The sequence below is a fragment of the Galeopterus variegatus genome, unplaced genomic scaffold (genome assembly GCF_000696425.1).
Source record: "Galeopterus variegatus unplaced genomic scaffold, G_variegatus-3.0.2 Scaffold3020, whole genome shotgun sequence".
Classification (NCBI taxonomy): Eukaryota; Metazoa; Chordata; class Mammalia; order Dermoptera; family Cynocephalidae; genus Galeopterus; species Galeopterus variegatus.
This window is the reverse complement of record NW_007729131.1, coordinates 193,902-221,276: the sequence shown is the minus strand read 5'-3', so window position 1 is coordinate 221,276 and position 27,375 is coordinate 193,902. Positions and strand designations below refer to the sequence as shown.

The 27,375-nt window shown below is 44.8% G+C and overlaps 1 protein-coding gene across 5 annotated transcripts in view; it reads right to left on the bottom strand.

The window, feature by feature from the left end:
* BCL11A (B-cell CLL/lymphoma 11A (zinc finger protein)) overlaps positions 1 to 27,375 on the bottom strand; it is a 97,770-nt gene that overhangs the window by 11,975 nt on the left and 58,420 nt on the right. For 4 of the 5 annotated variants that reach the window (XM_008583739.1, XM_008583738.1, XM_008583740.1 and 1 more), the window contains one exon: positions 3,525 to 3,626. The exons of the other annotated variant lie outside the window; for it this stretch is intronic. In XM_008583739.1, the coding sequence (XP_008581961.1) occupies positions 3,525 to 3,626 (102 nt within the window). The remainder of the gene's footprint in view (positions 1 to 3,524; positions 3,627 to 27,375) is intronic. 5 annotated transcript variants of the gene reach the window in all.

Sequence of the window (27,375 nt, the reverse complement as noted above, 5' to 3'; positions counted from 1 at the left end):
TCCCACTCCTGGGTAAATCTCTTTTACAAGATTAGATGGTAAGATACCAAAATTAGGTTTCAACATTTGTCTAATGTGGGGGGCGGGGAGGGAGGCAGAAAGAAAATGCTGCATTAGTATCACATTATCTGCCTATTTTTGTTTGCCTCCTGTCATAAGAGGGAAATAAAAAGCTTCATTTAGAGTATTTTCATAAATTTTTTGTTGTTGTTGAACAATGATTTGGGTCCCGAATAGGCAAGAAGAAAACTACCTGTTTCCAACTACTGTGACCCTCCGTGGCTTTCTCCCTTGCCTCTCTAGGATTCTAGGTTATTATCATACATTTAGCCTAACAATCTGAATTGGGTAAGTAAAAAAGGAGCTTTGTCAACTGAAGCAAGTCCTTAACACTTTCATCACTCCCAAATGCCTTAAAGTCATATTTCTATTGAAACCAGGCCTGGACCCATAATTAGTGCTGCTGGTTTCACTCGTGCCATGAATGCAGCCATTGGTAAATGCCGAAATCTGAGGCATTCAGCACTACACCAAGGATCTCATTTGTATCCTTTCAAAAAAAAAAGTCCATTTTATTTTGCTGCCCTGAGCTTCCTAAATTTTTTTTCAGAGCCAGCTATGTGATCGTGCTACAGTATGTTAACACTGTGGTGTTATCCTCCCCTCTCTCATGTATCAGGTCAGAGAAAATGGCATTTTATCTTATAATGAGCACACAACATACAGTTTTCACTATCGCATTTTAGTATTCCCATCAACTAGATATTCTAGATCATGAGGGCAGCTAGTGTAATCATAATGTCAATGAGAAGGGCTGTTACGATTGCGACTAAAGATTACATGGAAAGGGCTGCTTTGAAACTGGTAATTATTACCAGTCCACTAATAGCAAATGATGCATTACAATTTCACCATATAATCTGTATTTCACTCAGCTTGTGCTGGTGCACCATATTATATTACAGTGCTCACAGATTCTAAATTCCTAAACTGCAGTCATCAATAAATGTGTTACTTGCCATAATTTGTGAAATTACTTTGTTCATAACATCTTTGATGGCTTAGAAAGACCAGAATTGATTTTCTGCATGGCAAAATTAGGGCTACATTGATTTATTGACTTGTAAAATATAATAATATTCTTCATTTACTCTGATGAAAATCAACTTCTCAATTTGAGAGCCTCATTGGGCATTCACAGGGATTGTTTTGATTTAGAGCAATAAACTGAGACCTGGCCTGCAAGCATAGGAACTCAAAGCATCAAAAGGGTTAAAAAGAGCTAGTAGCCCCCCTACTGGCTTTTATTTTATTTCATTTTATTTTATGGGAAGGAATGACCCCCATTTCGAGTGTATCACCAATGCTAAAAAGTCATGTGAGCTAAGCCTCAAGATTTAGAAGAACAAGGAGGTCTGAGGCTGGACCCCTGCTCTGTTATTTACTAGCTTGTGACTCAGGGATGGCACTTCATTTCTCTGAACCTTAGGATTCCTATCTGTAAAATGAGCATAAACACAATACCTTTAAGAATTGCAAGTGTAAGGCTCAAATGACAGAAGTATATAAAAGCCCTCTGTAAACTATCAGGTCCAACATAAATGTGAGTTTTCATTACTACCAGGCGTGATTAATTACTGAGGTTAATGACTAACCACATTACACGCCCAGAATGGCTTCCAGAGGAAGGTCCGAATCCAGGCCTTACCCCAGGCGGAAAGGAGGCTCTGGTTAGAGAGACAGGAGAGGGCGATTTTAAGTCACAAGCAGAGAAGGTGACAAGGTAAGTGCTAAGTGAGCTGAAAGCCAAGGGCAGCTGGTTAATGCAGTGGAGGGGCGTGGGTGTCAGCTTTGTTCTAGAGCTCTCTGGAACCCCACAACCCATTTCCACATACCTTGTTCTGGTCACTCCTAAACTGGTCCTGCTGGCACAGGTACCAGCAAACTATGTACCCTCCCTTTTTGGGAAGGGGGGAGAGGACAGGGGTTCCACATCAGGCTCCAACTTTCCCACCCATCAAACCAAACTCCCTGCCCTCAGGAAGACCAAGCTGAAGAGAGAGAACTAAACTGTTTCCCAGGCCAGCTGCCCTTGGCCTCTCAACTCCACCCTGCTCTCAACTGCCCTGCTCCCTTCTCTCCCTTCCCTCCAAGAGTGGCTCTGTTCCCACAGCCAAGAGCAGGCCCCAGGCACCCCCAGCAACACAAGGAGAGTTCTCCCCACCCAGCCAGCATGTAGGAACTCGAAAGCCTGGGTCCAACCCCCTAAACCCTTTGTAATGGGTGACCTAACCCAGGCTTGGGCCCAGCTTGGTTGGGGAGGAGGGAGGGCAGATGAGGTGCTTTTAATTTAACCCCTACACCACCCAGCCCTCAGGACCCAAGGGCTTGTGAAACTCACACAATAACTCTTTGTTACCTAGGATTACCTAGGAGTTAACAAAAATAAACAGCTGGCTCTGAATTCAGTCTCAGGGTGCAGGCCCTGCTCTTCAGACAGATTCACAAGGTGGGAAAGTCTAGTTTCCCTCCCCTCTAAAAAACAGCCCCAGTAGTAGCCTTCACTCATGCACCTTGCTCTTTGTTATTCTCCTTTCCATTACCCTTGCCCTTTCTTTTTTTCTTTGCACAACAGGTTATTTTTCATTTACTTTCAAAGTAAAAAGTAGTCGTCACACCCCTTTTTTCCTTAAACCTGCTTTTTTTGTGTTTGGAGTGGAATCAACCCCTCCCCCCCAACATTTTAGCCATGCATGATTCATACCATGTGTTCCTACACAGAGAAGCAAACTGTATTACTTTCTAAAATAACGTCTTTCAAAAAACATTTTTATAAATGTACAAATCTAAATTTCATATAAAGTCCCCGCTATAAAAGTGAGCTTGAACAAGTAAATGGGGGGAGGGGGTAGCGGAATCCTTACATTTTAACCATAATGCTGCATATTTTTCTCTAAAAATAGAAAAATAAATAGAAATTATGTGTATGTGTATACACATAAATGCATATAGAGGCACATATATAATTTACCACCTATATATAAAAATATATCATGTTTAAATACACACGTAAATGCATAAATAACATGCATTAGAGTAACTCTAGAGTAACTCTAAACTGACTCCTTTTGGTTCTGGCCTCTGTTAAAGATGTATGCCAGGGAATAAATTCAACGTCCTAAATGAGGCCGTGGGAGTGAATGTCCAACAATAAAATGGGCTCTGAACACACAGGCGTATCCAGTCACCTGCCATGGAGCCAGACAAGTCCTGGGGAGAAGACCCGCAGGGACGAGCTGCTGTCAGCTCCATGCCTTCTATGAGGAAGGAAAGAACGGGGGAGAAAAAGTCACCTCGGGGCTCACTGGAGTGAGGGAGTGGGAGGCAAATGAGTAATGGAATAATACATATGCCAATCTATTTTGGAAGTAACTCCCTTCAGTACTTAAACAGTAAAGGTAATTTCCAGAAACTCTCATCTCTACACACACGGACATTTGTAGAAGAAATAATGCTCAACTTACAAATACCCTGCGGGGCATATTCTGCACTCATCCCAGGCGTGGGGATTAGGGCTCCATGTGCAGAACGTGGGGAGGAGAGGCCCCTCCAGTGCAGAAGTTTATCTGTGAAAGAAACCCAAAATCAAGCACTAAAGCTATAAACAATGTGCATCGTAAACCACAGGATATCACATTTCAATTCCATTAAAATAGATTAACATCATTACAACAGCCTTGCAGATAGTTAACAGGCCCAAAGCCTGAAACAAAGAACAGTGGTGAGTTACTTCCCACAGTTTTTGTTTTGTTTTCAATTTTGGTCTTTCTTTTTTGACAAAAAGGAAGAGGTTTGCTTTAGGTACAGGGTGGGGGAGTTTCTCTGATTGATTTGTTTATTTATTTGATTATGGTCTTATGGTAAAAGATGTGTAAACAGCAAGGGGAAAATTGGTAATACTATGGGTAGGCTGAAAAAAATGGGGGATTTATCTGCAAGGCTGGTTTACATGCATACGTTAACTTTACTTTATAGACAAGCCCAAGCAAAAAACAATATGCTAACAGAAAATGAGTGGATTTGTGAACCATTTTTTACCGGACAGAGTCCCACTCTGCCTTCCCCATCCCACTGCCCGCACCTTTCTCATGGTACACTTATGACAGGACCTTCAATGATAAGAAACCTTAGGCATTTCAGGACTTGGTTGGGCCACACTCTAGAATTCTATCAGTGGGGCACCCTGTATAGACATAGCTTCTCCAAGTTCAAAGCAGTGGAGAATACAGATTAAACTTCTGGGGTTAAAATAACTTTGGCCGAGTCCCCACCTGGAGGGTGAGGAATCCTGACAAGGAAAGAACCGGCATTCCAATAATAACAGCACCCAGACACTGCGGCCACCTTCACCATTCTACACGCTTTGTTACAAGCTGGTGAGGAAAAGTGACTTCTCACACTAGTAAAGATAAGCTAGCAGTCAACCATGCATTTCAAGCACTGAGATGTTCGTGAGAAAGGAAATATTTGGTTTGTGCAACCTTGGGGTTTTATGGTTTCTGCGGTAAGCTCCTAGCTTTTCCATGTCCACCTTTAGCTACCTAACCGTGGAGAGGTCAACTTTGAGAGAGAGTGGAGGATAGATGGAGCAGCAGAAGCTCCATGTGTTCTAGAGGTTTGGAGTTTGTGACGATTGGGGAAGGCAGGAGAGAACAAAAACAGACTTTGATGGTGAGTAAGCAGAGTATGTTTTTCCATTAGCTTAATACTGAGAGCACTTAAAAGTGTTGTCATTCTCTAGGACAGCAGGTCTCAAGTGTAAAATACGTCCTGTTCTACTCATGTAGACCACATTGCCAAGTACAGCCAGGGCAGTTGGGACAAGGTTTCTTTTCACAAGGAGCCTGGTGGGTAACAAAGGTGCATTTCTGGAGAAAGCTCTTACGCAGACGGTGTAAATCTGTTGTTGCCAGGCCTGCGAAGGGAGGCCGCTGTGGAGGCACAACCTAGCCTGAGACTATCTACAGAGGCATTTTCTCCTCTCTGACCCAAAACAAAATGAAAACCACAAAATGAACCCACAAAAGTGGAAAGACCGGACTTAAAAAACAAGCCTGTCTACATCTGCCTATGTGAAATGGATTGAGAGTGTGGGGTAAAATTAACTACGGATTTAGTCATGGTATTTTTCAATGAGGAATCTGAGAATCCATTTTTGCGCTTGTTCTTGCTTCAGCCATTTCATAAGTGGTTTGTTGCCAAAACTGAAATCCTTTTCTTAGGAAAACCATGCAACCAAGGTATCTCTGTGACCCCAGCATAAAAGCAACAAGGTACTCGGACCCTTCATGGGGAGAGTCTAATGTCAAATTCCCTTCCACTTACTGTTGGAAGAGACTCTGAAGTGCTTCAACAGGCCTCCAGCAAGAAATGGGAGAACCATTCACCTAATCCAGGCTTAGCCATTCACATGATTCTCTGGTTGACAAACTTGTCTACAAACCCGTTAGCCTGAAACAAGCAGAGCTGCAGAGCAGCAGCCTGGACCAGTTCTCTGTAGTGCCAGCCCACGTGGCAAAGTGAACGCTCATCAACCTGTATCTGAGTACCTGGCATCATGGTTTGTTTTTGTTTCTGTGTTTTGAGCTGTAAAAGATCTGGAGCGATCATAGTCTATGCCTTTATTTTACAGATGGGGAAACCATGGCCTTCAGAAATTCAGTGACTTGCCCATGGCTATGTGGATGGTCAATCCAAAGTGAAGAAAAGAATCAGTTTCTGGACTCCCAGTCCAGTGGTCTTTCGTGCGGCATCTATGTCCTCCCCTCTGGTGTTCCTGCCTTGGTCTTCACTGCCCAAAAAGTGACAATAAAGAGGGCTATCTTTCTGCTGATGCATTAGGCAGCACTTAGCAACCTCTGGGGGAGATCCCAGTCCAGGAGTGTCGAGTGGGGCTTTCAGAAGGTCCAAATGGGCTGACTTGCTTTCATAATCGTTAAACATGCCCACTCTGCTGCCTGAGCCTCCTGGCCTTGCCCCACAATTTCACCTCTGCCTCTGCATCCCCTGCAGAATTAGCCAGCCCAGAAGAAACCAGCCATTTCCACCAGCCTAACAGGCTATTTACTTTTTAAAAAAGCGCCCTGTCTTTGTGAGAGAGGCTCAGACTCCCATTTATCTTCCTCCAGGAAGAGGGTCAAAGCAGAACCAGGAGGGGACCCTGGCTGATTCGGCTGCTCCTTTCACTAAACGCATCCATAATATTCTCCTTGGTAAATAGAATCGACATTCCCACATGAACTGGAAATGCTAAATTGTTAATAGCCTCCCTAGGGTTTAACTTCTTGCTATGATGCCTTCAATTATTTCATCACTGCTTAGGCAAAGTAAGGTATCACAATTAATGCGTCTAAGCATCAAACTCCATAAGCAGCTCTGCCTTCCCAGGCTGAGAGGGGAAAAAAGGAGCTGCCCCTGGTGGAGGGCCTCTTCTCTTCCCACCCTCATGTTCGTTCTCCCCAGGGTGAGGCGGGCTCAGATTGCAGTCTGGGAAGTGGGTGGTCTAGTTACGCTCTCGCTCTTGGTGCTTCTCTGTGGGTGCTCGTAGGGAGTGGCTCTTAAAGAGCAGACCCCAGGCCCAGCGTCAGCATCACCCGGGAGCTGGGTGGAAATGCAAATTCTTGGGCCTCACCCCAGACTTACTGAATCAGAAACTGGGAGGCAATCTCTTTTCAAATGCCACACGCTCCTCCGGTGGAAGGTGCTTTAACCCATTCCATTTCATAAAGGTCTCTCTAGACCCAGCATTTCCACTTGGGGCCTCAGAAATGCCTTATGCATTATTAGGTTGAAAAGTTTCCTTATGGTTGAATAAAAAATAATGAATCTTATTTTTCAGGTCTCATTAAAAATCTGCAACAAATTTGGAATGGTTTTGATTTAACGTTTAAATTGACATTGGTCAATTTACATTTCTATATACATTGGGTACCAACTCGGCACAGAGCTCTATAAGCCCAGTGGGATGTCCGTGGAATTTAAGGCCATTAAATCAAGTTTTTGGTTTTCTCAAGAACATCTCAAACATTCCTTGACTATTTGTTAACATGCTATTTGTTTCTGAGACTAATCACTGGGGGTGCAATACAGCCACATTACTGTCTACTAATCAACAGGTAATACTGCTGGTCTCCAAATGTGCTGAAACAGCTAGGCACAAAGCATCATTTCCAACACATTTAATGACTGCTTCAGGAATCCAACTCCTATCAGGTATCAAAACCCTAGGCCTCTCTACAGAAGTACATAGATGTGTGCTTGTTGGGAAAATAGTTTGGTCCCGGCCCTCACCTAGGTCCAGTTGGGTGTGGTTCAGCATCCTTTGTAAGCAAATTGTGTGTGTGGGAGTTAGTGCGCATGTGCGCCTGTGTATCTTTTTAGTTTTGTTGCTATCCTTGTGTTTTTCAGAGAGAGAGAGAGAAAGGAATTTTAGTGAAGCAGGCAGGCGGGCGTCTGCTTGGGCATCTGCCTGGTGCGGCCATGATTTTCCAAACCTACGGATTCCAAGAACCTTTTGGCCAGTTACCTAGCTCATAGACCTGCGTGAAGGGGTCTGGGGACCCAGCCTGGCATGTGAAGGGTTTGTGGCCCAGTTTGTGAATGGGCTTGAGGGGAAACTGTGGGCTCCAGACCCAGCCTTAGCTCGACAATCGGCCTAGTTGGTGCAGGATTACCAGCAGGTAAAAGAGCACCACAACTGGCATAGTCATGGCCGAGTAGCTTTACAATTGGCATCTCGAACAGGATTAAGAGCACTAAAGTGCTGTTCACTAAAATGTACACGTGTGTGTATGTGTTCAAAAAGTTCATAGAAGGATTCATATTATCCTTTAATTCCATTTTTCTACAAACTTTGAAATACCCTCATCTATTTTTCTTAAACATATGTTTTTAGATCATTTCCCTGTTTTTTTCAGTGAGATAGGGCACAAAAGCAGTAGAGCTGTTCCCAAGTGTAACAGGCTATCTTGTGAAGCTGTGACTTCCGTTTCAACTTAGGACTTCAAGAAGAAAACGGATGACAACCCACCATGATGGGGAGGGGTCTCCATATTGGTGACAGGCCAAAGTAAAGAATGCCTACAGACCCTTCCAGCTCCTCGATTCTCAAGTCCCCTCATGCCCCCCACCCCCAAGTAACCACCTTCTAAACTACACTTAAAATGCATCCTGAACATTTGTAAATTCCCAGAAGGAAGCAATTCTAGTTCTGAATCCAATTACTGGATTCAAGCCACACAAATAACAACACTGCAGCTTAGTCTGGGCTATAGGCTTCTTTACCTAACTGGAAAGCAAATCAACTGAAATGTCCTTCCTAGTCAGCCAATTCTAGCTCTTGACCCTGCGTTTACCATAGATACCAGCTCTCCTCTCTTAGATTCTGTGACTTATCAGAGCATTATAGAGCAAACATTAGCTATGCCCGTGTCTTGAGTTCTGTCATTCTGAACTGAAAATGTGCTGGCTTTATCATTGCTAGCAGACTTCTTAATTAACCTTCTGATATTGTCAAAATCGCATTCCCTTTTGTTCTAGAAATGAGCATCTACATGAGTATTTTTTTTCTTCACTGCTTTTTTACCAGCTAAGGTTTTACCAAATCATGATACTCTTTAAAAAAGTGTATTCTGCAAAAATGAAAGCAAACAAGAATTCTAAGGCACCACACTACAGAATTTCTTTGCTGAAACTTGCTCCTCGTCCTTATATTCTTTGAAACTTCACCAGTGACTTTAATTACATCAATCACTCATCTAAAAACTTTTCTTTTTTTGACCAATTCTATCCTCTCAGAGCCTTGATTATCCAAACAACAGGTTACTAATTTCACCTTTTAAGAGTTCTCATCCTAGGCCTTCTCTCAATAAGGGAGGAGGGAGAGATGACATCTTTTATGCCCCTTTATCTATAAAAATGCAAAAAATGCAAGCCACCAATCTGTCAGCTCTAAACAAAATTTTCTGCAATCTGTGTCTTTAACATAGGCAAAGCATATAATTCGAAAAAAAAAAAGAAAAAAGCCTGCTTTTCTGAAGAATAACTAAGCCAAAGACATTGTGTTCCATCTTTGTGTTGAAATGCAGATTTCCCACTAAAAGGCAAATCTTTCATTTGAAAAGGTTGAATAGGATGGTACTTAAAAAAAGAATTCCAGCTGGTTAAATTTAGGGTGTTGAAAAAAGTTCACTCCAATAATATTCTTTGGCTCTGGGCCCAAAGTATTTTCACTTGATCGGGAATTAGATAAATTTTAATTACACTTTAAGCTTTTGCCTTAGAATGGTGGAACTTATCTAGGAGACTGGAAGGGCAGCTGCATAAAAAGATAAATTGTCTTAGGACAATTTTTTTTGTTTGTTTAACCATGTACCTCACTGTACAAAACGTGTGTTTCCACGATAAATTCCATTCATTCATTCTTTCATGCATTCATTCAACAAATATTTACCAAGTGCCTACAGTGCCCAGAGCAATGGGCCAGCCTCTGTGGGCAGTACAAAGAAAATTCAGACACAGACTTCCCCACAGAAGCCTTCAGCTAGTAGAGACGGTACGGCCTGGACAGAAATTGCTCTACTCCAACATAGAAAGTGTGTCATCAGAGAGGTATGGATAAACTGCTATGGAATTCAAAGGGAGAAACACTACTTCCATTTGGCAGGTAGGAGAGAGGTTTTAGGGAAGAGATAACTAACTTATGAGCTGGACCTGGAGAACCAAGAGAAAGAACTTTCTAGACAAAAAGTAAAAACATGTATGGATGCTCAGAGAGAAGCAAAGCCCAAGGTGTGTACAGAGCAAATGGAATGCAATGGGTAGGTCTATCCAAATCAAGATATATTATACCCCAATTCATCTGGTGTCAACAGAGGATATGGTCATCTTTAAAAACTCTGAAGACTTCTGTAGTCTTCAGCTTCCATAAGTTAGTATTTTCAAATATCATGTTTTCTTAAACTAAGAGGCACGGCCACGTGGACTATTGTGCAACTCTACAAAAGTTCATCTGTCCTGCTTTGTGCCTCCTTGCACTCCCGCCACTGCTAGATTTTTTTTTTCTCCTGATGTATGGTGGGTGGTCTGCTAAGGCGAAATTCACTGTTTTATTTCTCCGAATCAGACAAACAAGTGTTGATAGCCAGGTTCTTCTTTGCAATACTGCCTCCCTGGCTTAAATAATCTACTTCAGATGTATCATTGCCAGTTTAAGATGGGCTTGTACTTGCTGACACATTTTCAACAAATGACTGGGCAAGTAATGTTGAGATTTTCCTATACTGCTTTGTCTCTTCAGTCATCAACTTGATCTTCCCTCCAAATTTCCCCTCTCTCTTCTCTTCAAAACCATGGGGAGGGCAGAGGTAACCTTACTCCTGCTTTGAGTCCTTTATTTGAGGACCTTGTTTGTATGTGGTGGGGTGTGTGTGTATAGCCTTGCCTCTATCTGAGGTATTTTTCAGTTATTTGGGGGAATTGGGGAACTTTTTTTCTTTCCACAGTTGGCCGGTTTGGGGATGTGGACCCTTGACCTTGACCTTGGTGTCGTAACACTATACTGTACCAACTAAGCTAACCGGCCAGCCTCTGGAACTATTTTTAAAGCTGCCCTTGCCCAGTGCATTCCCTCATGAGTCCCACCACAGCCACTCCCCAGATTCTTTTCTTCCTTTAGGAATCAGGGTGTCCTTCCTCTGGAGCGATTGCTAGAGCAAAGGCAGGAATCTAGGTGCTTCAGTCCCAATTCACCAGCTATTTGAGACTTTGAATAAATCCTTTCCCCTTTCTGGCCCTAAATTTTCTCATTTTTAAAAAGATAACACTGGATTAGTTAGGCGACCTCTCTCCTGCTTCTCATGCCAGTATAAGCCTCCTTGGGACCAGCCAAAAGACCATGCTAGAAGCTGGCTAGGATAGGCCTATGACCTTGCCAGGGATCAGGAGGGACCTACAGGGCAGTGTGAACTGGGCCCAGCCCCTAGGCTAATTTTAGACTGGGAAAGTGAGCCTGATGGTGGATTTCAACCTCCTGGAGCATAGTCTTGCAAAGTTCACCTGTCTGAGCTTCAAGGTATGAGCTTCAAACCTAGGTGAGTCCAGAGCCAATAAGACTGAAGGTCAGAGAACCAGGAAGAAACTTCCCACAAACCCAGGCTAAATGTCAAGGGAAAAGGTCTCTGCAGCCCGTGCCAGAAGGCCAGTAGCGAAGCTCAGCCTCATGCCAGAGCCTGGCACCCACGCTCACAAGGGCACACACAGGACTCTAAGAAAAGTGAGTCGTCTCTCAAGCCACCTCAAACCAGAATGGCAAGACCTCAGCACCCTGTGGTTCCTGCCCCCAATCTCTGTGGAGGGTTCCTGGAAAGCCTAGTGTAAAATGGATTTCTGTAACCTGAATCACATTTGCTAACCAACATAATTTTAGATGTTTCTTCACCCTTCCAGGCTCATCGAAAATTGGCAGGGCTTCTAACATTTTACCTTTTAAGTGTGCCTTCTTCCCCCATCCCCATCCCACCTCCACCATCTTCTCTGTCAAGTAGTTAATGATCTGTAAACAAACACTTAAAATTCAGTGGGGGAGCTCACCATTTAAAGGAACCCCGTGGTGAAACCTTTTGAAAAGTTAACAATCTTTCTGTAATGTGAAAAATTACCCTCTAATTTATCAGTTTCCATTGATGAGTTTTTGTGTGTATTGGGCCTTCTAGAAGTGGGGCTCAACTGTGTTCAATGCCTTTGTGGTTAGAAGGGGTGGAGGATAACAGAAGCTACCTTGAGCCCATTTCTTTCACCCAGATTGTCCAGCCTCACACCAATGCACTTGCAGACACCACTCATGGCTCCCTACCCCACCCGAGAAATGAGGAAAAGCATGCAAAATCATAGTCTCAGATGCCCGGAAAGCTGTCAAAACCGCACTTGAGTTTCTCCCAAGTTCATTGCCTGAGGAGCGTGGAATAAGCATTTTCATCTGAGGGGAGGAAGAAGTACTTGGGCTGTGAAGACAGTTCTGGTGAGAATGACCAATTGCTGATAACACCTGCCAGGGCAGAGAAGGGCTGTCTATCAAAGTCAGCAGACCACGCAACTCCCAAATTACTCTGAGAATTACACCCTGAGCTTTTTTATCTGTGTCCACTCACAGCAAATGTAATGTATGCCTCCATATCACCATTTTGATGGGTCTTGAGAAAAAAACAGAAAAAGCAAAGGCAACCAAACACGGTGCTTATAGGAGGACCCTTCATGTTCTGTCCTCAGGCACTGTGTAGGCAGAGGTGCTGGGGTGACGGGGTGACGGGGAAGGGGAGAGGCTTGGTCAGGAGGTGTGAGCAGGCCCAGGCAGCACTACAGCCCAGCTGGCTGGGGGGGTTTCGGGCTCATCTCCCATGACCGATCTGTGCAGCCCTTCCATGGAGAAGGAGCCGGAAGGATGAGCAGCCCCCAGGAAGGCTCTGTCAGGCCTCTCCCGCTCCCCACAAAGCCAGAGGATCCTGCCTCCAAGCCTAGCACTTCTCAAGGAAGGCCTTTGTGGAAGGCTTTGTATTCTTCCCCAAGTACTTTCCTCACATTCTGCCCAAAGTCGTCCGGTGGAATGAAGGAAGGTGCTATGTCACCTCCCAGTGAGGAAATGGAAGATCTCAGGAGTGTCAGTCAGGCTGTAAGAAGCGAAGATGGGGCTGGACCTCAGAATCTTGCCCACTTTCTCGGGGTCCCCCACTCTTCACCACTCACCTCAGGTGCTCCCAAGGTGGGTCACTGCACAGTGTGTTGTCTGGACACTCATCTTACGACCAGTCACTTGCCTTTCTGGGACTATAAAGTGGTGAGTACTTCAGGGAAGTGAAGGTACACTGTGAGTGCCTAATACTCTGTGACAATCTTGGTTACGAGATTCTTAGAACCAGAAATAGCCATTCTCTGGAATGAAAACCTATTATGTGCTATGGTTGACACAGAACTGCTTGGAAATTATGAGAACTAATTTAAGGCTTCAAAGCTTTACAAAAAAAAAAAATGGTCTAGCAGGTCAGGCTCTGACATTTCTTCAGGAACAAAACTAGGTTGCCCTCTCGCCTGAGGTGAAGCCGAATGACGAGGGTTCTAGTGCTGTGAGGCCTGACCTCGTCCCATGACAGCAAGTCCTTCTTTTGGAAACAGGCCTCTGCTCAGGGCAGGCAGCAACTGCTACGTCTTCTCAGTCCCTCAGCACCTTCCCACCTCGCAGGCACAGAGCAGCCCAGCTCCTGCCTCAGTCTTGATCCCTCTGACAGTCCCAGCTAACAAAAGACAGGCCTGTTTGCTTGGCCTCATAGTTATTTCCCTGGCTTTTTACCCACTGTCTAATCTTTCATTTATACTGCTGACCAATCTGGGAAGAGTTCTCTGAACCAAAAGGAGATGCCCACAGGTGGAATCTGCAATCATTCGAGAGACCACAATTCCAGCCACAGGGTGGGGTGCTGCTGGCTGTTCTTGGGTTTACTAATCCTCCTGATTCAACAGGAATAACATCCAGTGTTCCCAGACACCTCCAAGCTCCTCAAATCAAGAACACACCATCGCCAGCTCCTTTCTACTCGGCCGACAGGTCCCATTGGAAACTCAGCTGCGGAGACCTTGCCTCCACAGGCAGAGGGGCCACACTTCCCTTCTCCACAGGCATCAAGGGGAGCTAAAGGGACCCCACATTACAGATGAGACCCCAGGATCACTGTTTATTTTCAGTCTCTCTAAGACTGCCTGGGAAAGGTGGCCTCAGAGGTCCACATGCAGTCCCAACCGTGAGGCTGACCCGAGGCCACCAAGTGGATCTCTCTCAGCTCTGCAAGGAAGTGGAAGACAACTCTCCATTAACAAGCCCCCCAGGCTGAAATCCTTTTGCTTGCAGAGCCTCAACCCTCAACTACTGGGTCGAAAGCTCCCTCTGTCACCGGCCCACAGATCTCCGCCACCATCGCACTCAAACCGTGTCAGGCGGTGGGGAGTGTGGACAGCAGGCTGACGTGGTTTCAAAGAGGCCGCCCAGGCAAGAACCGTCCTGTACTCCTGCCCTGGCTCTAACGCAATAAAACGTCTTTTATCAATGTAATTCAAGGCAAAGAGTCAAGGGTCTGTCACCATTTTAAAGAGGCTTATTACACGGCCACAAAAATTTGCCTCAGGCTCAAACCTGGCATGTAAGGTATCAGCGTGGGACAGGTTCTTTTGATTTGATTTTATTTTCTTACAAAATCTGAAAATGAAACGCTTCTGTCCCTCCCTTCCACCAACCGTTTTTTGATTTATGGGGAGGAGGAAAGAAATCTGAAGTTGACAGGTTGGGACAACTCCACTCAGCTTTCCCACTCAAAAGCTGCTTTTGTTAAATCATACTTTGCATTTATGGCCTGCGGCTCTTGGCTGACTCTGGCGGCTGCTCCAGTATGGAGATGGCTGTGGACTTCCCCGGGAGGAGGCCCCACTGAGATTCCTGGCCCCTCTGCAACGAGAGCAAGAGCGGGGACACTGAAGGTCGGGGGCTGGGGACATGAAGGCCCCTGGTTAGACGGTGCAAGGGGCTGCAAGGCTATGCCTCTCTTTTGACCCAGGCTCTCCACTGCATTTCTCCTGGATCCAGGGCTCCGTGTCGTCAGCATGCATCTAGTACTGGCACACCAACTAAAATTCAAGCCCTCTGAGAACCAAGACTATATTGTCTGCCTCTGATTGCCCCGCACCATGCTAGGCCAAGAAGAGCTCCTCAATAAAAATTCAGAAATCAAGCGCTGTGCTGTGGACTTTTCCTCCTGTTGGAGAGCTATTCTAAATGGCCTGGCTGGAAGAACCCAGCCCTGGAGCCAGTAGTGACCAGGAGAAACCTTCCCTTCCCCAAGTCCTTGAGGTCTACCTGGTAAATAATTCACTAACCAAGGAGCCTCTGGGTCAGCCTTGACCCAGGAGATGATTACAGCCCCTTCAAGAGGCTGCTGGCCCATCGGTTCACTGTGCTAGTTTGGCAATCTGTAATTGTATATTTACTCAATGGTTGTTATGGACAATCAGGTTAATAATTCACTTTCCAAATGTTGTGTAATTACCCAGTTAGAAGAGCTACAACGGATGTCAAATTTCCTGAAGTCTTCTGATGAATTGGCCCCAATTACTAGCCTGGGTCCCTTTCTTCTCCCCCTCTCAATTTTTTTAGCAATCCTCCACACTTTCCTCTATTCTCATCCCCCACCTGCACTCCCATCTTTCTGACCCAAGAGAAAGAACAGTGTGAAGTCCATCCTTTCAAACAGTCCTATTTAGAACCCATAGTTCTAAGTAGTTTTCCTCCGCTAAAATGGCTTAGAAATAAGGCTAGGAAGCTAGCCATGGAGAGTGCATTCAAGGCTGGCGGGGGGCCCTCATCTGCCTCTCTGCCTCAGATGCAGGGAGCACACCTGCAGCAATCCACACCTCGCTATCCAGGTTGTGCCAAATCCTGGTACAACCCAGTGGTGTCCACAGTCCAGGGGAGAAAGAATGCAGAGCTTTAGAGAGCTCTCAGGGGGCCAGGGCTTCCCAGCCGAATTACTGGCAGGGACCCTGGAATGGAAACCCATGGCCATGAGCTTTGGAGACGACTGTGGTGGGGCCCCCTTCCCACCCAGAGCCCCATGCCCAAACCCAATCACCCACCTCATGCCGGAAGGTATGGAGAGAAGCAAGCCTTCCCTGGAAACAAAAATGAGGCATGGATCCCAGGAAAAGTAAAGCCATTCAGAACCCAGGGCCTCCCTCTCTGTCTCCCAGGAGAAAACCAGGCCCTTCACACCTGCATTTTGTGGTTTTAACACACTACACCTCACCTGCCACAGGCACAGAAACGTGCTCTAGGTTCAAAGCAATTTCTGTCCCTCAGTAGGGCAGTGTGGTTGGCTGAACTGGGTCACCCAGGCTGCAACTGAGGCTGCCCAGGCCACAAGCTAGGGGTCCCTGGGCATGGCCAGTGAAGGGGGGGAGAGGACAAGGATGACAGAGCTGTCTACCGCAGCCGCTGGCAAAGAGTGACTACAACAGAGACAGGGTTTCTTCTCCATTTCAATGGCTCATGATCTTTTCAAAATCTTCTTTGGGGGTGCACCAGCTTTCCCCTTCCCACACACTCCAGCACATACAACCCAGGGCTCCAGGGTTTTAAACGGCTTGTTTTTTTTTTTTCCTTCGCACAGATGAGTTAATTTTTACCAGACCCCCAGTACATTTCACATTATGGTGGGAGAGCCTTTTGACCACCACAGTGTCCTGGAATGAAGAGAGCTCAGCCTGCTCCCTGGGAAGAGAATTGAGAACAGCCTCGACAGACAAACAGCCCCACAGAAAATTCTCAATGAGTTAATTTTTACCAGACCCCCAGTACATTTCACATTATGGTGGGAGAGCCTTTTGACCATCACAGTGTCCTGGAATGAAGAGAGCTCAGCCTGCTCCCTGGGAAGAGAATTGAGAACAGCCTCGACAGACAAACAGCCCCACAGAAAATTCTCAGACTCAGGAAGCCCTACATACAGACACCTTCTCCAGAACCTCAGTTCCAATCTGACATCGACAGAATGGGGATGGACTGATGTTTCCCAGCTGAGGGCTTGGCTGCACTTTCAGACGTAAATCCAGCTCGTGGGGGGCACGCCTGTCTCCCAGAGAGAGGGGCAGACCTGTTAAAGGGGGAGGAGGACTGTTTCTACACATTGAGTACATTTCAGACCATTCTATCCAGAGGGTTTAATTTGGGTCAAGATTTTGGGTTGTTTGTTCAGGTTGTGGTTTCTTTTCTTCCATTTAAAAGAAATTGGAGCTGTATTTCTGTTTCCTGTTCATGGCGCGGACAGAAGGAGGGTGTGCGGTGGAGGAGGTGTGTGGCGAGGAGGCTGGTAGATGGAGCAGGGCCGAGAATATCCGGAACTGGAGAAAAGTGAGAAATGGAGCTTTTTCTTGGCTTCCAAACAGTTGTAATTTCTCCTGCCACTGCTTAGTTCCCGGGCACCAGGCACAGAGAGTGGGAAAGGGGCATGTGACAACTTTGCCACAAATCAGGATTTGGCATTTAAATCCACAGGAAACATGAAGAATAGAGGGACTGCTTATTTATAGATTTGCAGATGAATTGAATGAGATAACCACAATGCACTTCTCGTGTATGTGAAGGAGCAATTCCATTTTCAGACTTGGAAAGTTCTCCATAATTGAGTATCACCTGACCCTGGCTACATACTGCGTCCCAAGGTTAAGATCAGCTTCCTGAAAACAGAGCAGAAGACTGCTGCTACAGGGGTAGCTCGAGAATTCTACTTTGAAGGACACGTTAGTACCACACTACATTTAACTGGATTTGGTTCATCTGATTATACAGTGCCTTGCTTTCTGGAATATGTAATCATCTCTTTCTGATGTCATTTTAAATATCCAACTAGACAAATAATCACAGCAATAATTGATAGCAGAGTCAAGCTAGAAGATCATTGATTGGCAGAGTCCCCACTGAAACAAATCTTCTTCCTTTCAAACATTACAGGAATGATGCTTAAATCTAACTTTTGCTGATAAATGCTCAAAATCTGATTTACTGATCAAGGCACTGCAAGAAAACCTGCACTTCAGCCTGTGATTACTTCGTGAGATGTTCGAGAAGAATCAGGCAGTGTGATTTACACAATTTTATTTCCCATGAATAATTGCAAGGATAGTGTGGGAGGTTTGAGGGAGAATCAACACAGGCAAGAGAAATGTTCCTCCTAATGTACACTTCCTGAACAATATGGCCAACAATCAGGGTTTACAGCCCTCTACCTCTGTAACATATGTCCCATGATAGAGAAATGGGTTCGACGGGGGCGGGGCACCCAGGAAAGACACACAAATGATCAGCTCTACTCAAGCCTTTGAAAGCTGGTTTAAATCAATGACTTAAACTGGGACTCAAATTCCCCTGCCTTGTACAGAGAGCCCCAGCCAGGGTCCAGAGGCCTGAGCCCAGGCAAGTTCCAAATGATATCAGGCAAGTCCCCGGGTACAGCTGTGGTCCCCTTCAGCCCCAGTCTGTATCTCCATCCAAGGTAGATCCCAATCAATTGTTGTCTCTATCATGTGTTTTGATTGTAATATTTAAGTTGGAGCATTCAGTCAACAACTCAGACCCAGTGGAATGCTGCAGTGGTCAGAAATAACTCACGGAGCACACTCGTCTCCAGGAAACATCAAATGAATGAGCTGGCATATTAGCAGACATAGACTACAGTGAGGAAAATCTAAAACAGAAGATGTATCTGAATGTTTCAGCTAGCAACAGAGGAAGAATTTGGAGATGGGGTCTAAGCATTTGCTGAAGCACTAGGGTGAGGGTTTCTTTTCATTTTTCTTTCCTATTTTCTTTTCTTCTTCTTTCTTTCTTCCCTTCCTTCTTTCCTTCTTTTCCTTTCTTGGTTGCTTTTCTTCCCCCCCTTGAAACTGAACCATTATAAGTGAGTTGGTCTCTGCTTCTGTTAAAAATCAGAAGCTTGTTAGGTGTAATGATGATCTGCATCGTGACACTTACCGCGATGAGGGGTTGTCGAACAGCTTTACTCTAATTTAGAGCTCCTCCGTTAATTAGAAAGCCCTCAGACTTTCTGCAAATGCAGGTCACTATCGACAGCTCATGCTTTTGATGCTTCGCCTGTGACAGTTGTTGGGCTGCCCTTCCAGGAGCTGGCAGGGTTGTCCAGACTCTGACAGTGTCAGCAAATTCAGTCACTATGGCCACTTCACAGGAAGTTACACGGTAGGTCTGCACACAGTCTGCTTCTCCACAGCCAAGGAGCCTGATGTAATCTGCACTCACATTCAGCTGAAAATAGCTCAAATTTCAATCCTCTCTCCTCGTCTCTGCCTTCTCTCTTCCCCTTTTTCTTCTCCTTTCCACCTCTCACCTCTCTTCCCATCCTTTCTCGCATCCCCTTCTCTCACCTTCTCTCCCTCTACTACCCCAATCGCCCTTGGCGATTGAAAACAGTCATATTCACCAGAAAGGGAAGTAGGTTTTATAGATAAACTAGGTTGCTTTTGATTGAAACAGCAGTGATTGTGGAACAGAAACTGTCCTCCTGCTTTTTAAAAAATATTTTCTATTTTTTTGCTCCGGTCAGCAGCTGCACCTGGTGAGGTTAAAGTCAAATCTGTACTTCTAGCATGGCTCACATGGTTTTTCTTAAGGGAAGGGGGACTTTGGATGGGGAGGAAAGAGAAGGAAGAAGGGAGGAAAGGTCCACAACTGAAGCAAAAAGGCATGTGGGACTGAGGTTTCGTGCCCTCATCACCATTCCAATGTACGATCTCAAAACTTTAGGAATTCTCACTTAGGAATTGCTCATTATGGGATATATGTGCTGGGGGGAGGTGGGGGTGGAGAGGGTATGTGTCCCTGACCATGTATGTGTAAATTTGTGTGCTCTAAATTTGGTTCAAGCCAAAAAGAAGTCCTCTGTGGCATTTGCTTAGGACTTGGCCAAAAAAGAAAACAGTATTTAAATCAAAATAGGAAATAAAAAACTACTTGCACACACCCCCTCCCACCATCACCTCCAAGGCATAGCCCTGGAAGAACAAGCTATCAATTGCAGCAATAGTTCCCAAGTAGAACCATCTCACAAGGCCAAAGCCCAATTCCTTAAGCAGGCCCCCTTTCTCTGTGAGGTCTCTGCAAAAAAATGCAGACATCTGGATGGTAACGGGAGTCTGGCCTTCCAATTGCTGGCTTATGAAATGAAATGGCACGGTGCGGGTGGGTTGCCGTAGGCCAGACTATGCACCCACGCAAACCCAGAATTTGTACAGCACAGCGACCAGGAAGGGTGGAGCAAGGTGACCCCAGCAAGGATATCAAGGACAAAATCATCACCAGCTGCAGTGGCCGCTGACCTCAGTGGGGCCCAGGCCTCCATGGACATCCTGCTGCCATCAGCTTGGTCATCCAGACACCAGGCCCAGGAAAGCCCTCTGTGACTTTAAGCTAAGTAAAAAAACAAGATGTGTGAGGCACAGCAGACCCCCTAATCTTTTAGATACTGCCTGTGAGGGAAAAATAAACCCAGACCTGGAAAATAATGTGAAAAGTGGCAAAAAACCAATCAAGTCACTTAAAAAGAAAACCTTCCATTCAACGTCACAAAGCTGCTGAATACTGGGTTCCTAGGAAGCTGTCCCAGCAACCTAGATTTGAGAAACAACACTTGCTATTCTGGGGTGAGAAGTGAAGTTGCCTTTCACTGGGGACTGTCAAACATAGTCTATAAATACCAGCAATGCCTCTTGTGAACAATGCGCTGAGCTCAACCCAGAGAAGGTAAGTGTTTCCCTAAGGTCGCACAGCAATTCCGGGTCCCCCAGACATACCCCTTCACCAAAAATATGGCTTTGTCTTCTCTTGGAAATATATATTGCTACATCTGATCCCCATTTTCGACACAAAGTCTGGGGAATGAGATTGCACATTTTAGTGTTTTTCTCTCTCCAACTTTCTTTCTCCCACCTTCTGCTCTTGTTCTCCTCTTCCCGACCATCAGAAAAAAAAAAAAAGGATATTTTTAGTATATTTAGGGTTCTATTTCCATATCTGGCCAAAATCTCTAAGACCCTTGTTCTATTAGCAGGTCAAGAGTAGAGAACTGTGACAGGTTGTTCACTGTTCTGAAATGGATTTGACTGGATGGCTGCTGAAGGCCCAGACACGCTGGGGAGACTGGTGCTGGGGCTTTCAGGGTCCTTGTTCTGTGGGTGGACCATGGCTCATTTCCAGAGAATGCCTTGTGATTTGTTCTCTCCCCCACACATCAAATCGAGACACCAATCCCAGCTCTACCAGCCCACCCACCTTGCCCCACCTCCAATTTGGCAACTGTGCCTTCTCACCAAGGAGAGGAAACTGGTGGCCAAATTCTGAGAGTTCACTTTATGCACATATGTGTAGTTAAGTACTAAAGTAAGTGAGAAATTCAAGAAACCTATACTTAGAGACCCATACACACACTTTAAGAGATAATTTCTAAAGACCTCCCAATCTAAGTAAGATATTGAAATAAAATGGATATATCAGGCCCAAAAAAGTCTTGAAGTTATCCCTTTCCACAAGCCACAAGCCCTGTGGTGGACATGAGGTCCTCAGGCTTTGAAATAAATACTGCACAGAAATGGACAGCATGATGGATCAGAGAATAGATTGTCACCAGACATACAGAAGCACCAGCTCAACAACTCAAATCCAAGATTGGGCCTGGTCTGTCTTTCAGGAAGACCTTGAGAGCATTAGACGGTTGACCAAGGCATCCCAGTTTGACAGAGAAGCAGGCCATAGGCTTGGGATGCCCACACCCCTTCCCCGAGCGACGCTTCAGCTCAAACGTTCACAGAGCCTGAGTCGAGTCACTCTTCTCTCAAATCTGGCCACCGCTCTGCCCGCTGCCCACACCCCTTCCGCGTATTCCCTCTTTTCCCTGCTACCAAAAATGGAATCAGAACAAATTAATATTTGATTTTAAGACTCCTATTCCATCAGAATCAAAAAGACTAGGGAAATTCAAAGCTAAGGCAAACGCCCCTCCTGTAACTCTAACTTGGCTGTTGAGACATCTCAGGGTGCTGTGAGCAGTGAGTCTCCCTGTACTCAGTCTGTTACTTGCCATGAGGCAGGAGGGGAAAGACAGCATGTCACCCCTAAGTGTGTGAAGTTCTAACCTTTTACCCATGTAACGATCTACCTAATATAATATTTTGTCTTTAATCAGAGAAAGAAGAAGATAATTTGATATCCCATAAAACTCCCTAACCTATATTTTGCAAGTCAATTAGCCAAGCTCTTCGTGCTCCTGTCAGCAGAGCCCATGTTGCGTCTCCAGTCAGGCTTTCGGGTGTCTGTGCCCCACAACGCCACACACCGAGAGTGTGAGAAAACTCCACGGGGGGGAGCGGTGCGGTGGGCAGTTACTTTTTCGTCATCTTTATGGAAATTGGGAAATCATCTTCTCAAATGGAGATTATCTTCCCTTGGGATCCTTCTGGAGGGCTATAAATAATAGAACATACTAATCAACATTAGATATTAAAAAATGAATACATAATCAGATTAAGGAAATACTAAATGATATCCTTATAAAACCCAAAACAAACAAAAAAGAACATGAAAAGAAGTCTAAGCCAGTCCTCCCTAAGTTAGCCCTATTCTCTGGCAACCAAACCAACCCTTAATGAGGGCGTTCAAAGTAACCATTTCTCACTCCCTTATTTATGAGCAGTGGAATGTAAAAAGCAAGAGGCTTTATTTTAATGCAATGATTTCCCCATTAACCATTCTATCTAAGGAAACTGCAGAAAGGTGAAGACTGGAAATTCATGAACCTTTTATGAGAAATCTGGGTAAGAAGTTGGTCTAAATATATGAGGAAAAACATGGACAGGTGGCACAAACACGAAATACAAGTATTTTGGACTATAGCTACCTGATGACATCTGCCCTAAAGGGTCTTTTGATTCAGTTTTCTCATCTCTAGAATAGAGTCACTAAGCAAATATGGAAAAGCATGATGAAGAACAATTAGATGTTAAACTCTTAAGACAGATCTCTCTCTTTACTATTACTTTTGACACTGGTTTTAAAAAACACAGTAATAATAATTTATTCTCATTATACAGAAACATTAAAATTATCCTGGAAGAGTTTATCTCTTTGGCTGTTGAGTGTTTGTTTCTCTTCTTCTAGGAACAGGAGGAGTGATTCTGGCTATTTCATGGAAGCCTGTGAAAGACACCTGAGTCGTGATTTTAACTGAACAGTCTCTCCAAGAATTCAGCCTATGAGGACAGGAAGAAAACCATCTCTGTGATGTGTTGGGAAACGCCATTGTATTCTCTCTGATTCCTCTCCTCTGTCCTTGGCAATCCAGTTACGATCTGACAGCATTTAAAGATGACAGTACTTGAAGTAATAGGACAATGCCATAACAGGATTACAGCAAATGTGAGAGAAAGGACACACACGTAGGTACTGTCATTTAGGTAATGTCATCTATGATCAGTTTTTGTTTCATTTTTTGCTGACGCAGAAGTCAGTATCACTTATACAATTCATCGTAAACCCTGTTAGGGCTGTACATAGTTTGCTTCCCCAATGAAAGGAAATACTTATTATACTGCAGGGGGATTCGATGAAACTTTCTAGCTTGATGACAAAAAGATTTCAGACCAATAGCCAAAGTTTCAAAAATGGCCTGGAGTCATACCCACCCAAAATGAATTTTTCTTCGAAGAAAGAAAGAAAAAATTGCTGTTGGTCATAAACAACAGGTGGCCAACAGGTTTCCAGAGGATGTCACAGACCCCAATGAAACTGTTGCCTCAGAGAGTTTGGAGACGATAAAGTGGAAATGGCTAAGTTCACATCGGGCACAGACCCCAATGAAACTGTTGCCTCAGAGAGTTTGGAGACGATAAAGTGGAAATGGCTAAATTCACATCGGGAGAACCAGTCAACACTAGCCTACCTGCCAATGGCGCTCTCGCCAGTCACTTGCATGATTCCATTTCCTTTATGGCATTTTGCCCACAGCATATTCCAAATCCACCCAGTATAAGCCTTTGGAACCCGGTTCTACTCTGCTTTTCTAATTAATTTCTGCCACTGGGAGTTTTTTCCCAAAGCCACCAAGTCTCCTAGAAGCCATTATTCCTTTGCAGTGAACACACGGCTACCTCGCCTGCCACTAGAATAGCTCCCTCACTGTCCAAGACAAGAGCCATACTGTATGCCAAGTGACTAACCACAAACAACAGCTTGTTTGACCAGTACCTGTCTCAAAAGAAAATTCTAGCTAGAAGAGGAAGTACCATGAAGGAGGCTAAAGAGAAGTTCTGACATTTCAAATCCTAACAGAAGCTAGTTCTCCTCTAGAACATTCTAGGTCACTAGGGTCTCTGCTTTCTTCGTTCTCTAGATAATCTCCTGAGCCTCCAGAACTCTTTCTTTCCCAACGGCCTATCCACTACCCCCTCTTACCCATCCAGAAAAGTTCATTCAAATCCAAATTCAGGCTAACTTAGTAACCCCCAAAGTAGGAGGGTGCTATTACAGAGAGTTCATAAGGACATGAATTCTGTTGCCTGCCTTGTTTCATCACATATCATCTGAATGACAGATGCCATCATGAAATGCTACCCATGCCCCAAACAGTTCCCCAAGACAGATGTACTGGAGAAGGACAAGGGGCCAGCATAGCCCGATGGGCTCTTGCTTCTAAACTTCATTCCTGGGCCGGCCCGGTGGCGCACTGGAGAGTGCGCCACTTGGGAGCGCAGCAGCGCTCCCGCCGCGGGTTCGGATCCCATGTGGAGACCGGTTCCCGCTCACTGGCTGAGCATGGTGCAGGCGCAACACCGAGGGTTGCGATCCCGTTGCCGGTCCCCGGTACGGGCACGACACTGAGGGTTGCGACCCCGTTACCAGTTAGTACAAAAAGACAAAAATAAAAATAAAAAATAAAAATAAAAATAAAATAAACTTCATTCCTGCCCACTCCCCATCAGCAACAGGGGCAAAATGAAAACTTTCCAAGGTTTAAAGTTTTCATTACATTAGTAACAGACCCATGTGGAAGTCTCCTACAATGTTTGGTTCCTTTCCACTCATGAAAGGAAACCCCACAGTCAACCAACTTCATCCTCTAGAACATACGAGGGTTTCTCAAAAAGTCTATGGAAAGATTCGTATTATCTTTTAATTCCTTTTTCCATTAACTTTTTGAAGTACCCTCATAGAAGTCAACAGGCGAGAACTTAGCATTAAGGATATTACAGAGGATTTCAACAGCCCACCTCACCCCTGCACAGGACCCGTTGAACACTGCTTTTGTTCTCTGCTCAGAGCATTTCAACAGCCTCCGATATCTACAGGATGGGTTCCGACTCCCTAAGTCGCCATTCCAGAGCTCCATAATACACCTCCAAATTTCTACTGCAGTCTCAGCTCCCTCTACCCACCAATGAAAATATTCTTTTTTTTTTTTTTTTTGTCTTTTTCGTGACCGGTAAGGGGACTGCAACCCTTGGTGGGGTGTCGCCCACACCGCGCTCAGCCAGTGAGCGCACCGGCCAGTCCTATATAGGATCCGAACCCGCGGCGGGAGCGTCGCTGCACTCCCAGCCCACACTCTCCTGAGTGCACCACAGGGCCGGCCCGAAAATATTCTGCTCAAGTAAAAAATCCCTTCTGTTCTCATTTCCTTTCCGGCTTTTCTTCTTCCTCACTCACTTCCTAGAATCCTGTTCATGTTTCAAGGCCTTGCTGAAGGTCTTCCTAGTCACCTCAGCGAAAAGAATCAATCTCGTCCTTCCCCAGCCTCACTGAGCAGCATCCCGTGCACCACTCCCAGGATCAGACCGAGGCTTTACATCTCTGGTTACTTCTCTAAGCCTCTAATTAATTCAATGTCTTTCCAATGTGCTTCTTAAGTGCAGGGACTTTGTCTTCTACTTGCTTTTATTTTATTTCAAAGTACCCAGCACAGAATGTGACATATGATATTCACATATCCTAGGAATTCAACAAATAGTGGTTAAATAACTGATTTACCTTCCTATAAGGGAAGTTACTTTTTCCAAATATCACTTCTGCTCAAAATGGTAATTTTAACCTTCTCAGCACCCACAAACAGTTCCCTTCTGATATCTGCTTGAACTTCCAGATAAAAAGGCAAGTGGCAAGTAACACGTTATGCTACACAAAGATTAGCATTAATATCCACCCTCTTTAAACAGCCACCCCACACCCCAGAAAGCAAACGTGAAGTTTGTGTACCAACCAGACTGTGTGCCAGGTTAATCCAGTCTGACTGTCAGAGTTATCAAAAAATAACAACATCTTCTATACGTGAAACCAACTTTATGGTTGTGCAGCTCTATAGCTTTATTTCAACCATGGTCAGCTGCAAGAGGTTAAGCTCACATGAGCACATCCTGAACACAGAAAGCTTGGTTCTAAAAATGCATTTTTATTACGTTTTAAATCCAGCACCTCTAAAAAGGACTTCATTCTGATGATAGAGAACAGCAAATATTGTTGGCCCCCTTGAGCTACCAGGTATGGTAAAGGGAAATCCTAGCAAAAACCAAGGCAGCAGCTAAATTAACTATTATTTGAAATGTTGCACACAGTTCTCCAGGCCAGGTTGACTGTCCATATCAAAGCACCCTGGGCACTCTCATACCACCTCGAGAGCCAGGACCTGGAGCCAGGCATGTAGCCATAGTACCCAACACTGCACATGTGCAGAGGGGTTCCATGGGAAGAACCCAAATCTACACAGCATCCAGCCAGGTTCTGAAAAGGCACGCCACACAAGTCTGCCAAATAAGTAAGTAAAGTTCAGATATCATGGTTATGCTGACTACCTTAGAAAATCTGCATGAGAGACCATTTGGAGAGGAAGATGGATGTTAATTCTCACTTTACAGGAATTCACCAGACAGTAACACAGTTGGAATCTCTACCCAAGGAGAAAATATATCAATGAATAAGACTGAGTTGGGTATGCTCTCCCCTTTTCATTTTTTGAAGCCCACTGGAATTCTATGACACAAATTCCCTCTCATTTTCTCTTTCCCTCACACACTCACAAGTGTGCCTGCATTGCTCACAGACACACAGGCTGTGCTCACTGTGAATAACCCCATCTCAGTCAGCCTCTGTTTCCCTCTAAGCCATTACCAATTTCTGTCATATCTCCTCAGAAGCCAAAGAGCATTCTCATTTCCCTGAGATGGCCAGAGTACTGAGAAGACCCTAACAGTTGAAGGCTACAGACAGACAGACCGCCTTCCATGTTGGTCCAACTCAAGGGGTTGGTGTTTTGTTACGCTTTTTTAGCTTGACTGATGCATAATTTACATGTGATAAAACTCATTCATTTTAAGTGTACAGTTTGATGAATTTTGCTCATTGTATACAGCTGTGTAACCTCCACCAAAATCAAGATAGAGAGCACTTCCATCACTCTAAAAAGTCCACTCGTGCCCCTTTACTGTCAATCTCCTCCCCCACCCCTCTGGCCCCTTATAGTCACTAATCTGCTTCCTGCCACTACAGTTTCAAGACTTTTAGAATTTTGCATAAATGGAATCATACAAGCTATCACCTTTTGTGTTTAATTTATTTCACTGAGCAGAATGATTTTGAGATTCACCCATGTTGTTGAGTGTATGCCTATCTCATTCTTGTTTTGTTGAGTTGTATTCCATTGTATGGCTGTTTATCCACCACCTGTTGAT